The sequence below is a fragment of the Pteropus medius genome, unplaced genomic scaffold (genome assembly GCF_902729225.1).
Source record: "Pteropus medius unplaced genomic scaffold, Ma_sr-lr_union100, whole genome shotgun sequence".
NCBI lineage: Eukaryota > Metazoa > Chordata > Mammalia > Chiroptera > Pteropodidae > Pteropus > Pteropus medius.
Window position 1 is genome coordinate 1479989 of NW_024349803.1, and position 14356 is coordinate 1494344.

At 46.2% G+C, this 14356-nt stretch overlaps 1 protein-coding gene across 7 annotated transcripts in view; it reads right to left on the reverse strand.

The window, feature by feature from the left end:
- Positions 1-14356, reverse strand: part of CSMD2 (CUB and Sushi multiple domains 2) — a 545384-nt gene that overhangs the window by 104211 nt on the left and 426817 nt on the right. For all 7 annotated transcript variants that reach the window (XM_039837029.1, XM_039837028.1, XM_039837026.1 and 4 more), the window contains 3 exons: positions 12866-13004; positions 9000-9187; positions 763-957 (listed from right to left, as the gene is read on the reverse strand). In XM_039837029.1, coding sequence (XP_039692963.1) covers positions 763-957; positions 9000-9187; positions 12866-13004 — 522 coding nt within the window. The remainder of the gene's footprint in view (positions 1-762; positions 958-8999; positions 9188-12865; positions 13005-14356) is intronic.

Below are 14356 nucleotides of genomic sequence, written 5' to 3' on the forward strand. Positions count from 1 at the left end.
ACCCTGATGCTATCGAGGACCCTCTTGGGCACGTGTCGGCCCTAGCTTTCTAACTATTAACGCTGGCGTGGTCCTTGTAGGCATAGCCTTGAGGAGCATTTTAGGAACCTCTTCTGCTTACAAATAGAACCAGAACTGATCTGCTGCCCCCACGGCTGATGTCTGCATCTGGGTAGTTACTGTCTGCATGAGTAGAGAGCTGAAACTTCTCCAGATTAGCCCCACTGGCAGAGGCCAGCCCATGTGACCCAGCCACCTTCTGTTCCCATCCATGGTGCCCAGTACCACAATGGGTGGACTTCAGAGCCAGATTCTTTCACCTGGGCAAAGGCACCTCCTTGTTTTCCAACTTAGGTGGCCACCATGCTCTTGAAGCTCTTGAAGTATCTGCTTGTCAGGACTGGATGGCTAACCCAGACCCCCTATATTCAGCCTACCCACTAGCCTTAGTTTTACACATCTGACCTATCAACGATCTTCCCTAGGCCCAGGAACAAGCCAGGTCATCTTTAACTCCCTTCTCCCCGGTATGAGCTGCTGGCATGTCTGCGGGCCATTGTTGAAGACATATGTTATGAGAGATGATACATCGACAGGGACTGGTACACCTGCTGAGTTATCAGCCATTCTCATTCACAGTGAACACAGGAGTGCACCTCTGAGAACCGTGTCCTACCATCGCCTCCCTCGAGCCCACAGCCCCTTCTGCCTCTGGCATACCCTACTCCCTCTGACTCTCCCCCCAGCCCCCAGCTCCACCACCTGTGCACGCTGGCCGGGGATTGTTCCACACAGGCTTCCCATCGGGCCCCAGGATGCAGCTCAGGGTCGAGAAGCCCTCTATTTCATAGCCCCCATGGCAGTAGTAGGTGATGGAGGAGCCTAGCTTCAGGTCAGATCCCACTCGTGTGCCATTTTTGATCGAACCAGGATCGAAACATGACTCTCGTGGGTTTTCTGGAACAAAAGAAAAACAAACACATACATGCACAGACACACAGAGGACTCATTAGTGGCTTAATTTCCATTAGTGTAGCACCCATTAGGAGAACCTGACTAGCTACAAAGGGGATTTGGAATTGCTGGTCCTAGTCCCTTCAGGTCTGCAAACATCTCTAAATTTGGATAGAACTCTAGGGCTGAAAATCTCCTTGGAGAGTGAAGTTTCCCCTCCACTCTCCACATTCTCGCCCTGACCTACAAAGGAGTGAGCTGCAGCTAAACCTTGAAGGCCCTTTCTCACCCATCGACTCGCTCTCCCAGGGGAGGACGGGCTGCTCTGACTGGAGGGAGCCGATGGTCTCGGATCACGTCTTAGTTGCAGACATGGTCACTCTGGTGCAGGTCAATGCTGAGGCACAGTCCACCTTTGCTCATCTTCGATCGCCCACACTCAGCGTGGCAGCCGTCCTCAGCTTCCGGTCTCCTGGAAGCAGGGCTGGCTTTTGGAGGCTATTCTCTTTCCTTCTCTTTCTTTTGCCTACGACTGTGCTGCTGGCTAGATAGGTGGAACTGGCATCGGCTTTGGGGGCTGTCATACCCATACCTTGCAGGCACTTTTGAGTGCCTGGGTACCAATACTTATATTTAGGAGGAGTAGGAAACCCCACGTCAACCTCTGTGATAAGTCCAGGTCTCCAATACAGTTTTCCAAGGCTTTGCATTCGTGTATTGGGTGCTGGTTAGTTAATTAAAACAGCAGCATTTTTCCATTTGGCTATCACGTTTATATGTCTTCCCAATCAGGTGTACCAGGGATGTACCTAACAGACATCACTCTGTCCGTCTGCACTGGACAACAGTGAACTTGATGCTGCCTGAGCAACTGAGAGGACTAGTCAGGGACCCAAATCTCTGGAGAAGGGCACTCACAGCATCCCTCACCTTCAGCAGGAAATCCTGAGTAGCAGGTGGGAGCCAACATTCGCTTCCATCCCCTGCTGCCTTTCCTCACCCTCCTTGTTCCAGGACCACTCATGGTTAAGAGGTCTGTCATCAGGGCTAGGCAGTGTCAGGACACAGCTGAGGCTGGCCATTATCAGGGAAATGCAACTGGGTTCCATCAGAGTGCTGGAGGCTACACTACAGAGAGGTCTAGAGATGGGGGCTCACGAGGAGGTGCCGACAGCCCTTGCAGAAGGACTCAAATTCAAAGAGCAGATTTAAGGAGGAAAGAGCCAGAGTAGAAGGGATCAGAGTTCAGAAATGAATGGCTCAGGAGGAAATCTGCTGACAGCTGTCATTGTCACCTGGGTGCCTTTTAAGCTACCTATACAAGAGGCAGCCATGACTTGAGAGTGTCGTTCAGCTGCCAATCAGCTGGTTGACTGATGGGAGAGGGCTCTGAGAATCTGTGATCCTGCTGAGCCCAGCCACGCGTGCTCTGGGGCCCTGATGAGGGCCCTGCTCTTTGTCTTTTCCCATATCAAGGGTGGAGCAGTCCAGATAGACCACTAAATTTAAACTCAAGTTGAACCCAGAAAATGGTCCCTCACCTAGTAGAGGACTCCCTGGTGGTTTCATTGTGTGCCCTGTGATGTGTCTGTCCCCTTGACCCCAACATCAAATCTGTCTTCCCCCTAAACTTAATGTCTCTGACAAGAATACACCCTGCCATGGGTGATCTGCATGCAAATCACAGAGAGACAGGGAACTGTCACCAGGTCTTATATTTCATCTGTCCTTTTTATAAATTCAAACTGGGTCAAATCTTATTTGAAGTTCCAATAAATTAAGTAACTTGGGACCAAATTCACAGAGCTCGTTAGAAGCATAACTAGCTGTGGCACCCAATACTCATTTCCCCTTGCCCCTTAAATAACAATCCAGATTTTATAAAGAGTATCAAGGCGCCAACTACAATGGACACCTTCTAGCCTCCTGGACAACTAGGTCTGGTCGGAGATATAAACACAGTCAGATCAGATAATAGCCTTCTGTCTCATTAAGAGTAAAAGCCAAAATCTTAATAGGTTGACAAGGCCCTGCACATTCTGCCTCCAATCCTCCCCTCTATGGCCTCAACTCCCATTGTTCCTTTGGTAACTTTGCTCCAATCACATTGGCCTCTGGGCACAGAATGTTCCCCCATCCTCACGGCTCCTCTTCTCACTTCTTTGAGGACTTCACTCAATGTCTCTCTCTCGGTGCCACTTCCCCGACCAGCTATTTAAAATTTCAATATTCCTCCCGCCAACACTCCCTACCACTCTTCCCTGCTTTTTTTTTCTTTTTCTCTGCACTGGGATCAGCACGATCTCATGTGTTATATATTTGCCTTATTTTTTTCTATCTCTCTCCACTAGAATGTAGGTTCCATGAGGACACTACTGTAGTCCAGTGCTGGCACATGGTAGGCACTTAACAAATATTTCTTAAATGGATAATGATGGGATTTCTAGAAAAGTTGCTCAAGGGAGGGTGACTTAGCTGAGAAAATGCTTTGGCCCTTCCTTCTTTACTCCCTTCCTCCTCGGAGTCTAGAACTCAGACGTCATGGCTGGACCTCCAGTGGACCCTGAGATAACCTTGAGGGTGGGAGCCACATACTAGCATGGTAGAACAGAAAGAACAAAAGGAGCCTAGGCGGAGCCAGCTCAGCAGCCTTGGATGACAGTCTCCAGATTTCTTTTGCAGAAAGGGAATAAATGTCTACCTCATAGAAGCAACTGTGCTTTTAGGTAACCGCTGCACTGGCATTGGACCCCAGCTGGATATGACCGCCCTGGAACTCTACACAATGCCAGAAAGTCCTTCCTTCCCTTCCCTGTACAGCAAACTTACACTTTTCAAGACCATTCTCTCCTGAGCAAGTTTCCTGAATTTCACCTCTCTGGTAGAATTCTGTTTTTCTTTTTTATGAGACTGTATTAGTAGTTTAGGTAAGTGTGTTTCTTTCCAGTGGGTTCTGAACTCCTAGAGGACAAGAGACCATCACCTGTTCTTCTTGTAACCCAGGCAACAAGCACAGGAGCTGGCACTAGGGCTGGCTCTATTTGGCACACAATAGAGGCTTAATAAATGAATGCTGAACTGATTTGCCGAATACCTCAAGGCTTGGAAAATCAACAACCACATCAAAGATTCCAACTACAGACTCTGTTCTATAGCTACACATCAGAGCAAGAGCTCACCATTCCAACATTATCACATTAATTATGATGATACAGATAATGATAATGATGATAGCATCTTACATATGAATATCACTTTATAATTTTCAAAGCACTTTTCAATCTGTTACCTCATTTGTATATCACAATGGCCTCTGAAGCAGGCAGGGCCAGGTATGTTCCTGTTCAGGTTATCAATGAGGAATGTGATGATCAGAGAGGCTGAATAAGTTTTCCAAGCCATTCAACTATTAATTGGTAGAATTAAGACCAAAATCAGGTCTTCAGCTTGCCAAACCAGAGCTTAGCTGTGAATGCTAAAACCAAATGACTAAAACATCGTGATGATAATAATGAATAAAACCCAAGCCCTCCAAAATGAGGAAATTAAAAGAAGCAGCTTCTTTTTGTCCTATTAAATGAGGGTTATTTCCAAACATTCTAATAGCAAAGATTGAAAATGACAGCCCAAACACTCAACCAGTAAAGAACTGGTTTAAAAGGTTGAATCAGAGCCACCACTGAAATACAAGCAGCCTTTAAAAAGAATGGTGGAAGTCTTTGAATACTGACATGGAAAGATGTCCAAGATCTATATTATTGTTGGGCAAAAAACAAAACAAAGCAAACAAACAAACAAACAAACAAACAAACAATAACCATCCATGTTAGATTAGTACATATGATGTTATCCCATTCATATAGAACAGGGATCACCAAACTACAGTTCACAGACTCCCTGCCTGCTTTTGCAAATAAAGTTTTATTGGCACAGAGCCATGCCCATTTGTTTACATATTGTCTATGGCTGTTTTAGCATTATAACAACGGAGTTGAGCGGATGCTACAGAGCCTAACTGGCTTGCTAAGCCTAAAATATTTACTATCTGGCCTTTTACAGGAAAAATTTGCCAACCCCTAGTCTAGAATTTATGTTACTTTTAGTTACATAAAATATCTGGAATGAGATAACAAATCGTTACTGATGGTACTCAGATGATGGTAGTTATAGAGGCTGATAGGTATTTAGAGTACATCTTATAAGCTTCTGTATTGTTTGAATTTTACCGTTATAATATTTTTGGGTGAGAGTGCCACAAATTGCACCCGTAGAAGATGGTGAATTTCATCAATAAATGTGTGTGCTCTGACTGCTCTACCGACCAGCAGTACCCTCATCTCTCTCCCTCTCCCCAGGCCTCCCTATTCCCCAAGACACAACAATGATATTAAAATTAGGCCAATTAATAATCCTACAATAGCCTCTAAGTGTTTAAATGAAAGAACGAGTCAATAGATAGAGCAAACTTCACTGTCTTATTTTAAGTAAGTGCCAAAGCTACCCTGTCCTTCAGCAACCACCACCCCAGTCAGTCAGCGGCCACAAAATCGAGGCGAGACCCTCTGCCAGCAAAAAGACTAGAACTCCCTGAAGGCTCAGGTGAGGGTTAGCATTTTTTAGCAATAAAATATTTTAAATTAAAATAGGTACATTGTTTTTTTAGACAATGCTATAGTGTACTTAACAGACTACAGTACAGTATAAATATAACTTTTATATGCACTAGGAAACAAAAAAAATTGTCTGATTCACTTTATTGCAGTGGTCTAGAATCAGGCCCACAAAACCTCTGAGGTATGCCTGTATTCAACCCTCATACATATAGGTGTGCAAAACATCATAATCACACCTTATAATTTTCAATGATCAAATGAGAAAATGTACCTAGCTCTACAGGGCTAGCCCCATGAAGACAGGTACAAACCATTCCCCCTTCCACACAAGGGCAGAGCAAATGAAACAACCATTATATAGGAAACAAGCAATGAGATGGAAGAGGGTGGATAAGTATGTACCAAGTACCTACCAGCACCGGGCACTCTGTAAGGTGCTGAGCCCATTTACCACACCTTACCACCACTTTTTCACACAGTACACTGTCCCTCTTTGAAAGATTTGGAGGCAATGCTCAGAGAAATTAAGCAACTTGTTTAATGCCTTCCAGTTAATTAGGGATGGAGGCCACCCTTATGAAGATATTGAACATGGGGGAATATCGTTGAGGTAGCAGAGTAGACCCATTCCAGGCATCCAGGAATCTTGGGATAAGAAAAAGGAGACCACAGGGTAAGGCAGAGGTTCCTGGCTCCCAGCAAATGGATTACCTAACCAGACACTGAAAGACACAGTAGAGGGGTGACTAATATTAGGGGATGTACAATCTGAGAAGGATGGAAGGCAGCTCCAGGTATCACCAGGTATCTCCTGCCCCTAAAAGACACATTTATCTTGGTACTGGTACCACAGATCCTAATAAGGAGGTGGCTGTGCCTCACCTCTCCCCGTTCCTCAGTAACTGGCTTCCTTCAGCCACTTGGCTGGCTCCCATGACAGCTGACTAGGCCTTATTCTCTGGGGCTGTGTTTTGGACCTGAGGACCCCTCTAGATATGGTCTTGGGCCAACAGTGGAAAGTGCAAAGGGCTTCTTTGAGAAAGAGGACCTGGGGGTGTGGCTCTAGCCCAGGGAGTCAGCGGAGAAGACCTGTGAGAGAGGCGGCCACAGCCAGGTGACCATGAGCAAGATGACTAGGGAGGAAGCTGAGAGATTTTCGACCCGGTAACTTACTATACCCAGGGATGGTGAAATGAAATCGTCTTGTATGTGGTGACATTTGGTATGAAATTTCAGAATCTACACCACGGACAAGCCTCTGGTAGGACAAGTCAGAAGTCGCTCTGGTGGTTGCTAAGGCTTGGCTGGGGTTAAAGGATATTATCTGAGGTGGCTCCAAGTGCCATGTTTGTGTGATTTTTTTTCTTGCTATGCTCAGCCACTTGGGTGTGGTTGTAACAAAGGGTGCAGTTTTTTAAGGTCTACCCAATTGAAGGCCCACAGGGAAGGATAATTGAGGGTACTGATGAGGGTGTGATTAGAGAGGGGAATAATAAGAAAAATGATGACGATGATAAGAGCAGGGGCTGGAGTGACGGGGTCCCAGGCTGTGTCGAAGTCGAGCCTTCTGTTAGAATTCCACAGCCTGAGATAGAGTTCGTTCTGATATCAGCACGTGGAGAAAGGTTTGAATACAGTAGGTTTATCGAATGACAGGTGTCCAGAGGAAGAGAGGATGGCAAAATACCCACTTCTCAGGCCAGCCACACAAGGAAAGAAGACCACAAGCAAAACGTTCTCTCATCTGTACACCGGGTGCCTTCTAGAACTGTAACAGCAGACAAACAGCAGACAATTGATAGTTACAAAGATTTTTGGGAGTTGACGGATGGAAATTGCTTAGGACAATGCCAGCTGTTGATAGACACTAAATTAGCTGTTATTGTGATTGATATTATTTGTGATCCCATATGAGATATTCTCAGGAGTTGCCAAAAATATTTAATTAAAGGGCACTTTAAAAGGTTGCTGAGGTTCTATGTTATGCAATTGGGGACATGAGCCAGAAACTTTTTAATTTTAACTGGTAATGTGACTCCATTTGTACACACAGGCTGATGAGGCTTGGGTGAACTTGGGTTACAGTAACAATAACAAAATCGATCATCTCTGGAGTATCTGTAGAGTGTTTAGTACATACTGAATATTATACTCATACATATGAGAGTACATAATATCTTTTAATTTTAACCTTCTGCAACATAATTATTATTACCACCATTTCATAGATGGAGAAATGGGCTCCAAGAGATAACTTGCCAAGCTCACAAATCAAGCAAGAAATGGAGCTAGAATTTGGATAATGGTTTCTGGGATAATTAGGGAAGAAGAAAAGGTCAAAAAGAGAATAACAGAGTGGAAGAAAGTGGAGTGCTTGAGAGCCGGGAACTGCCCTTACGACTAAGACAGCCACTACCTGACCATTACGGAATGCTTGAGATGTGTCAGGCGCCGCACCAAGAGCTTTGATGCATGAATCTCATCGATCTTTATATTTCTGTGAGATAGGAATTATTCCACCATCATTTTATAGAAGAGGAAATGAAGTTTTCAAGTGATTAAATTATCTTGCCCAAGTTCACACAGCTGCTAAGTGGAAAGCATGAGCCCTGAATTCAGTTAATCAGACAATCTTGACCAGGCCTGTTGTTTGCAAGTAGATTTCTCCTGGAACACAGCCACACCCATTCCTTCATATTCTCTCTTTGGCTGCTTTAGTGCTACAGTGGCAGAGCTGAGTGGCTGTGGATGATGTGGCTCGTAGCCTAAGTTGTTTCCTCTTTGGCCCTTTAAGAAAAAATCTGCCACCCTCTGCTCTTGATCCCTCCACGATTCAATCTGTCTTGGTTAATCTAAAAGTGCAATGAGAATAAAAGGATGGGGGAGCTAGAGGGATGAGGAACTGTGATCAAGAAGTATCAGAAAGCATCCAGAGTATGGCCAAGGAGTGTCCTTGGGACAGAAGTCCAGGCATTGTGACCCCAGGAGTTGGATGGGTTGTCCTCATGGGCTCTAAAGTTACCCAGGGTGGTGGGAGGCTTTGGAGTAGAGAAGAAGATTGAGCCTCAGCAAATGCAGGGGAGTGACCAGGAAGATGTTAGTTGATATGTACGGGCTGAGGTTGTGAGACTGAGAAAGACCTAGGAATGACCATCACAGATAAAGGAGAAAAGAGTAAAGATGTAGAAATAGAAATGAGGTGTAAGGAGAATGCTGGCCCTTTTCTCCCCAGGCCTGGGGCACATGGGTGTGAAAGGCTAAGCCACCTGGAGGGCCACAGGGAAGGCAAGTGCTTGGCAGGTGGCAGTGGCGCCAGGATTGGCGTGGGCCCCCTGTGAAGCAGCCCAATGCGCTCCTCACTACCCTCCAGCTTCCCCGCTGCCAGGTCTGGATGGCCCTGCCCTCAGTAGTCTCTGCCACCAGGGTCCTTACCTGTGTAGTCGATGACGAAGCCAGCATTGCTCACTGAGGCGTCGCTGCGGAAGGCGAGGAAGAGGCTGTTGCTGCTGCTCTCGATGCGGCCTGGCAGCTGGGAGCCATAGAAGCTTCCTATGAGAGGGCTGAGAGAGTCTCGTCCGTCGTAGATATGAAGGAAGTCGTAGCCGGGCTCCAAGTTAAAGCTGGGGAACAAAAACATCCCGTCCCCACCCCGCTAAGGTCAAAGAAAGGCTCGTACTGGCCTCAGCCAAAGGACAGGGCCTCCCAGACAGCAAGCTCTCCATCCCAGTGGCATCCAACCCCCGGGATTCCCAGTGGGGAGGGACAGGATGAAGCCCCATGACCTGCCAGCTGCACGAAAAGACGGATAAGGTAGGCTCGGGGGCAGAGGAGGCAGATTCCAGAGTCAGCATCCAGAAAGCTGGAGCTGCAAACCTAACATCCTCTTTTCCTTAAAAAAATATTTTAATTGAAATATATTTGACACTTGCCATTGTGTAATTTTAAGGTATACAATATGTTGACTCACACATTCCTATATTGTAATATGATTGACATTGTAGTGATAATGAGCACCTCTATTACGTCACAATGATCATTGCTTTTTAATGGTTGGAATAATTGTGATCTAGTCTCTTAGCAAGTTGGGTGGTTACAGTACAATATTGTTGTCTATATTCAGTATACTGTGCATAGAAGGGAAAACGAGTTACCAGTGGTCACCCAATGGTCAGCCAGAGTAGGTCCAGAGCCCAGGTCTCTTCTCTGCCTCAAACATCTTTATATTATGCTATGCTGCATCTTCTTTCCCAAGAGATTAAGGGCCACCCAGGGAGCCATTCCCGGGCAGGAAGGGGCCTGTTCCCTCGGAGGACTCTGGCTTCCTTCCTGTATCCACCGGCTAGTTCTCAGCTCTCCTTAGGATCTGCTACCACCCCACTTCTGGCACCCACAACTGTGCCTCTTTCTTAGCTATCCTGACCCTAGTATGGAAAAATCCATTTAAAAAACTTTCTTAGTTGAGTAAATTGAATATTAGAGTTCTCCAATGTAATTTATCCCACTGGAATGGCTAGAGTGAAAATGATGGAAAATACCACAAATTAGCAAGAATGTGGAGCCACTGAAGCTCTCATACTCTGCTGGGGGAGTTTGAATTGGTTCAAATGCTTTGGAAAACTGTTTCCCAATATCTACTGGATCTGGACATATGCTTGCCCTATGTCGCAGTGATTCTACTCTTAGATATGTATGTCTACAAAGGCAATTGGTACCAATCAAGTATGCGAAGGTGAAGACAACAGAATGAAAGCAAAGGAGTTTGCAGAGAACAGATTTCTGATGCAAACTTATTCATAGCCCAGCCACAGGCTGTGACCCTCGATTTGGCTGGACTGAGAATGAAATGCGGTTCTAACCTTTGGCTGAGACATATGGCAGACAGAGGGGGCCACGGCATCTCTAGGGCAAAAGGGGCAGGGCTGGCAGAGAGAAGAGATGGGAGAGTAGGGCCAGATGTGCACTGGTCCCCTTCCCACATGGCACCCTCTCACACTCGTGTCAGCCGCAGTGTCACCCCATCATTGCTGGGTGGTGATGGTCTTCTTGCCCCCATAATTCAGCTTCCACCCATTTGCTGTTCCACAAGTTACCAGGGAAGGGTTTGGGAATGGGTAAGTCTTGGTCACAAATTATGGTTCCGCTCTTTCCTAACTGCCTTCCTACTGTCCCTGCCTTCCGTGAGTCATCAGATTTTATCTGAGTGCCCGAATATGCTGGGCGCTGTGCGAGGTGCTCAGGACATGGGGATATGTCAGACACCACCCTTTCGAGATGGCGATGGGGCTAAAGGAAGTGACGGATGTGAAGATGACAGAGCACAGTCTAAAGTCGGTATAGGCAAATAAGGTCACAACATGAAGTTCCTTGGGGAGGAGAAAATGAAGCTTTCGTGGAAGCCAAACTGGAGCTGAGTCCTGGGAGATGAAAAAGACACTCAGTGGTTAGACGAGGAGGGACAAGGAGGCCACTGTGAAGGGAGAAGCAGAGGCAAAGTCACAAGGGCATGAAATAGTCTTGGAAACTGCTAGTACTTCAGTCTGGCTGCAGCTCAGGGGTTAGGATGGGGTCGGGGGACCGAGTAGAGAGGTAGGCAGGGGCCAGATCGCTTGGAGTGAAACTCAAAAGTTTGGACTTTACTTGATAGGGAAGGAGTCCTTTAGGATTTTAAAATAAGAGATCTATTTGTTTGTTGTTTCTTTGCTTTTAAATTGAGGTATAATTTATACACTGTAAAATGATTAGCTATTAAGTGTACCCCTCTATCAGTTCTGACATATATTTCAAGACCCAGAATATTTCTACCATCCCAAGTTTGCAGGAACCCCTTCTCAGTAAATCTTCCCCATGCCAGAAGCCACCACTAAACAGATTTTTCTCACCATACATTAGTTTTGTTGATCCTAAAATGTCATACAAGTGGAATCATACTTTTTGTGTGTGTCTATTTCCTTTCACTCAGTGTGATGTTCGGAGATTCATCCATGTTGTTGCATGTATCAGTAGTTCATTCCTTTTTATTGCCGAGGAGTATATTATCGTGTGTTAAGATGGAAAATGTGGTGGTTATTTGAACAGCTTTGCATGACAGGAACACTCTGACACCTAGCTAAAGGAGAGATTGGCATGGGAGGCAAGATGGGGGCAGAGGAACCAGTTAGGAGACTGTGGCAGAAATAATAGGGCTTCATCAAGATAGTAGCTGGGAGGATGGAGAAGACGGGAAAATACGAAGTGTGTTAAGGCAGCACAGACCCCACGCCTTGGTCACTAACAGAAGAAGCAGTAAAAGTGGACGATGGCGCCACTCCCCAATGTTCACAATAGAGCTCGTTTGCGGGGAGAGCGACATGCTTACGGTGTGGCAGCTGAGGTAGCTGCAGGCACCAGACAGAGACATCCAACAGTTGGATATAGGAAGCTGCAGCTCAAAAGAAAAGTCTGGAAGGAGAGTCTCTCATTTATGAGACAAAAGCCATGGGAGTGCATGAGCTTATCCAGGAAGGCAGTGTGGATGAGAAGAAAAGAAGGCCTATGATATTTCCTGGCAAAGGATGAGAGGCATGAAAAGGAAGGCGCGAAGTCACAGAAGAAGTTGGAGAACTAGAGGGGAAGAACTTCACAAAACCCAAGGGGAAAACGCAGGGTGAGGACGAAGGGAGGGAACAAGAGGTGCCAGAGGATGAAACGTGGAAAGTTCCATTTTGTTTGGCAACCAGGAGTTTGTTGGTGCCTTGTATCAGAGGAGTTGCCAGTGGAACCGTGGAAGCAGAGACCAGATTTCGGTGGTTTGGGAAGAAACAGGAGGGGAGAAAAGAGAGGAAAGCTGAGACAATTCTTTTGAAGACCTTGCTGCTAAAAGGAATAAAGAACATAGTGCAGGAGCTAGATGGGGGAGCCCCTGAGAAAAACCCGAGCCTGTTTGTACGCTGGGGAGTGTGCTGCTGGCAGGAGCTAGCCGAGAGCAGAGGAGGAAAATGCAGGCGGGCAGCACGAAAGGATCCAGCACGGCCCTCCCTACTTTCTGAACCTCAACATCTTCAGAGATAAAAAAAGAAAATAATAAAATAATAATAATAACTACTTCATAAGTCATGATAAGGACTAAATAAGATATATGTGAAACCTCAGAGGAAACACTCCGTAAACGCAATTTCTCTGCTTTTTCGGACTCCCATACCTCCCGTGGAATGCAGAACTCTGCTCACAGGAGACGTGTGTCTACTCGCCTGGACACCCGGGTCTGAAACCCCTAGCTGCTCCGAACCTTTCAGTCTCCCACTCAGGGGAAAGGTACATACATGTTAAATACCAGGGCGATGACGTAGTCCGGCGAGACGGTCACTTTCCAGTCACACTCCTTGCCCGGTGGGTAGGGTTCGGGGTAATTTGGAGACAGGATGACCCCCGATGGTCCCGTCAGGTCTCCCCCACAGGGCGCTGAGAAGAAAGGAAGACAAGGTCAGACTGACCCCTTTGCGGGTCACGTTTTTATGGTTATTCGTAGGCACAGTAGAGGAAGGACCAATACACCTAAGTTAGTACCTGGCTTTGGGGACCAAGAGGAGGGTGGGATGTAACGGGTATGAGGTTTTACCTTAAAGCAATGGAAATGTTTTGGAATTAGAGGTGCTAGTTGTACAACATTATGAATGTACTAAGTGTCCCTGAAGTGTCCATTTTTAAATCGTTAATTTTATGTTATGTGAATGTCACCTCAAGGAATTATTCAAAAACAAAACAAAATCCCTAGCTCTGCCAGGAATGTCTGACCTTAGGGAATTGACCTTACCTCTCTGGACCTCAGTGTTCTCCCTCTATTGCAAAAAGGTAATTTGATTTTGGAGATGTCAAAGCATTTGGCATATCGCAAGCAGTCCATATCTGGAGCCGCCATGCACCTTTTAGACACATGAAATACCTGGTCTCCTCCTACTGCCTCACAGCCGGTACCCGGGTGAGCATTGTGGGTATTACCAAGAGTTCTAGTGCACTCAATGTTAGGAGGAGTGGCAAATATTATCACGTTCACCTGCCAAGCTTGCTGGCCTCCCACACTACCAGTGTTCTTGGCATCTGCTCGGGGCTGCAGATACCTTCCAATTTTCCAAAAGACCTTGTCCAAGACAGCATGTATGACTCAGTAGTATGGAGATTTTACAAGATCCCCAATTAGTCCATGGTGGTCTCCCTCCCCTGAGGTGACAGGTCTTTCCAGCGGGTGGTGAGAGGGAAGGTGGCCAGCAATACAGCAAGTCACTCAAATAGAACCACCCCCAGGGTGCTTCCCAGATCCTGAATGAAGTTCTCCCTTAACTGGCTGGGTTACTGCTCTGTAGCATGAGGGTTTGACAAAGTGGAGGCTGGGACGAGTATGGGGTCATTAACAGGATAAGATGGCAGAGACTCTAAATATAGCTCAGTCTGAAATGACGGCACCATCGGAGGTTGGCAGTGGAGTAGGCAAATAGTGAGCCCACAGGAACATGGAGAGCTGTTTAAGAGAAGACAAGACTGGACATAGAGGTAGGAGACAAGGGTGTACCCAAGAAGACTGAATTTAACAGCAGCTGCTTGCTTGTCACAAAGCTGATCTTTATTGCCCCACAGTACAGCTTTTACTCAGAGTGGCACTTAAAAGGCTGGATCAACCCCTAACAAGGTCTCTTAAAAAATGGTAGGTCTTCAAGCCAGGCCATAAAAGTCCTAACACAGCTGAGTGGTCATGAGTAGAGTGTTTTTCTGTGGAAAATATACCTCAAAAACCGACTTGAGTGCCAGAAAGACTCAAA